General features: G+C 67.4%; 1 protein-coding gene across 1 annotated transcript in view; it reads left to right on the top strand.

Annotated features, from left to right (window-relative positions):
• The window catches only part of SF3B3 (splicing factor 3b, subunit 3, 130kDa), a gene marked incomplete at its 3' end in the record, with an annotated part of 27,891 nt that extends 27,234 nt beyond the window's left edge, over positions 1–657 (top strand). The window contains exon 27 of the mRNA XM_010145802.1: positions 318–657. Coding sequence (XP_010144104.1) covers positions 318–657 — 340 coding nt within the window. The remainder of the gene's footprint in view (positions 1–317) is intronic.
• Positions 658–908: the final 251 nt, after the last annotated feature.

The raw sequence follows: 908 nt of genomic DNA, 5'->3' as shown, positions 1-908 counted from the left end.
TGTCCCCGGGGACACCGGGGTTAGGAGCGGGGATGAAGGCTGAGGGCTGTGCCAAGGAGCTGGCGAGGACCGTGGGGAAGCTTGGCAGGAGCATGGCCGTGGCCCTGACTCCGTGCCAGGGGAATCCCAGCGCGCTCTCCTCGCATGCAGCAGTGCATTCCTTCCCACGCGTTTCCCTGGGAGCGCTGACCCACTCTTTGATAGCTGGTTTCTCTTCACCGACCCCTTGGATGCCCGACAGCTCCCCCCAGCAGCTGGGTCTCCCCAGGGGCTTTTCGGGGGGGAGGACAGTGACCTGTGTCCCCTGTTCCTGGCAGGGAATCGCCCTGAAGCATCTTGAGAAGAGGGCCCAAGAAAAAAACTCCTTGGGAGAAGACTCTTTGAGCCCAAGGGAGTGGAGTCCTGCTGGCCTGGAGAGCAGGAGCCAGGGATCTCCCAGCCCCCTGGAGATGGCTCTGGGCAGCCTCCCTGCCCTAGTGCAGGGCCAGGCTGACACCCACTTTGAGTGCCCTGAAGCACACCCATGGGTGCCCAAGCACACCCAGGCACACCCGGCCAGGGAGCCCGGAGCCCTGGGGGTGCTGGTGGAGCAGAGCACCCCAGGGAGCCTGGGGGTGTGCAGCGTGGTTAGCCAGGCCCCCCAGGGCGCTGGGCGGGGTGAGCAGCCCCAGCACCCTGAGGAGCAGCGTGTGTGTGATGCGGTTAGCCGAGCTCCCCGGGCCCATGGGTGCCCAAGCACACCCAGGCACACCCGGCCAGGGAGCCCGGAGCCCTGGGGGTGCTGGTGGAGCAGAGCACCCCAGGGAGCCTGGGGGTGTGCAGCGTGGTTAGCCAGGCCCCCCAGGGCGCTGGGCGGGGTGAGCAGCCCCAGCACCCTGAGGAGCAGCGTGTGTGTGATGCGGTTAGCC

Source organism: Buceros rhinoceros, unplaced genomic scaffold (assembly GCF_000710305.1).
Source record: "Buceros rhinoceros silvestris isolate BGI_N320 unplaced genomic scaffold, ASM71030v1 scaffold16831, whole genome shotgun sequence".
NCBI lineage: Eukaryota > Metazoa > Chordata > Aves > Bucerotiformes > Bucerotidae > Buceros > Buceros rhinoceros.
This window is presented reverse-complemented; position numbering and strand designations above follow the sequence as displayed.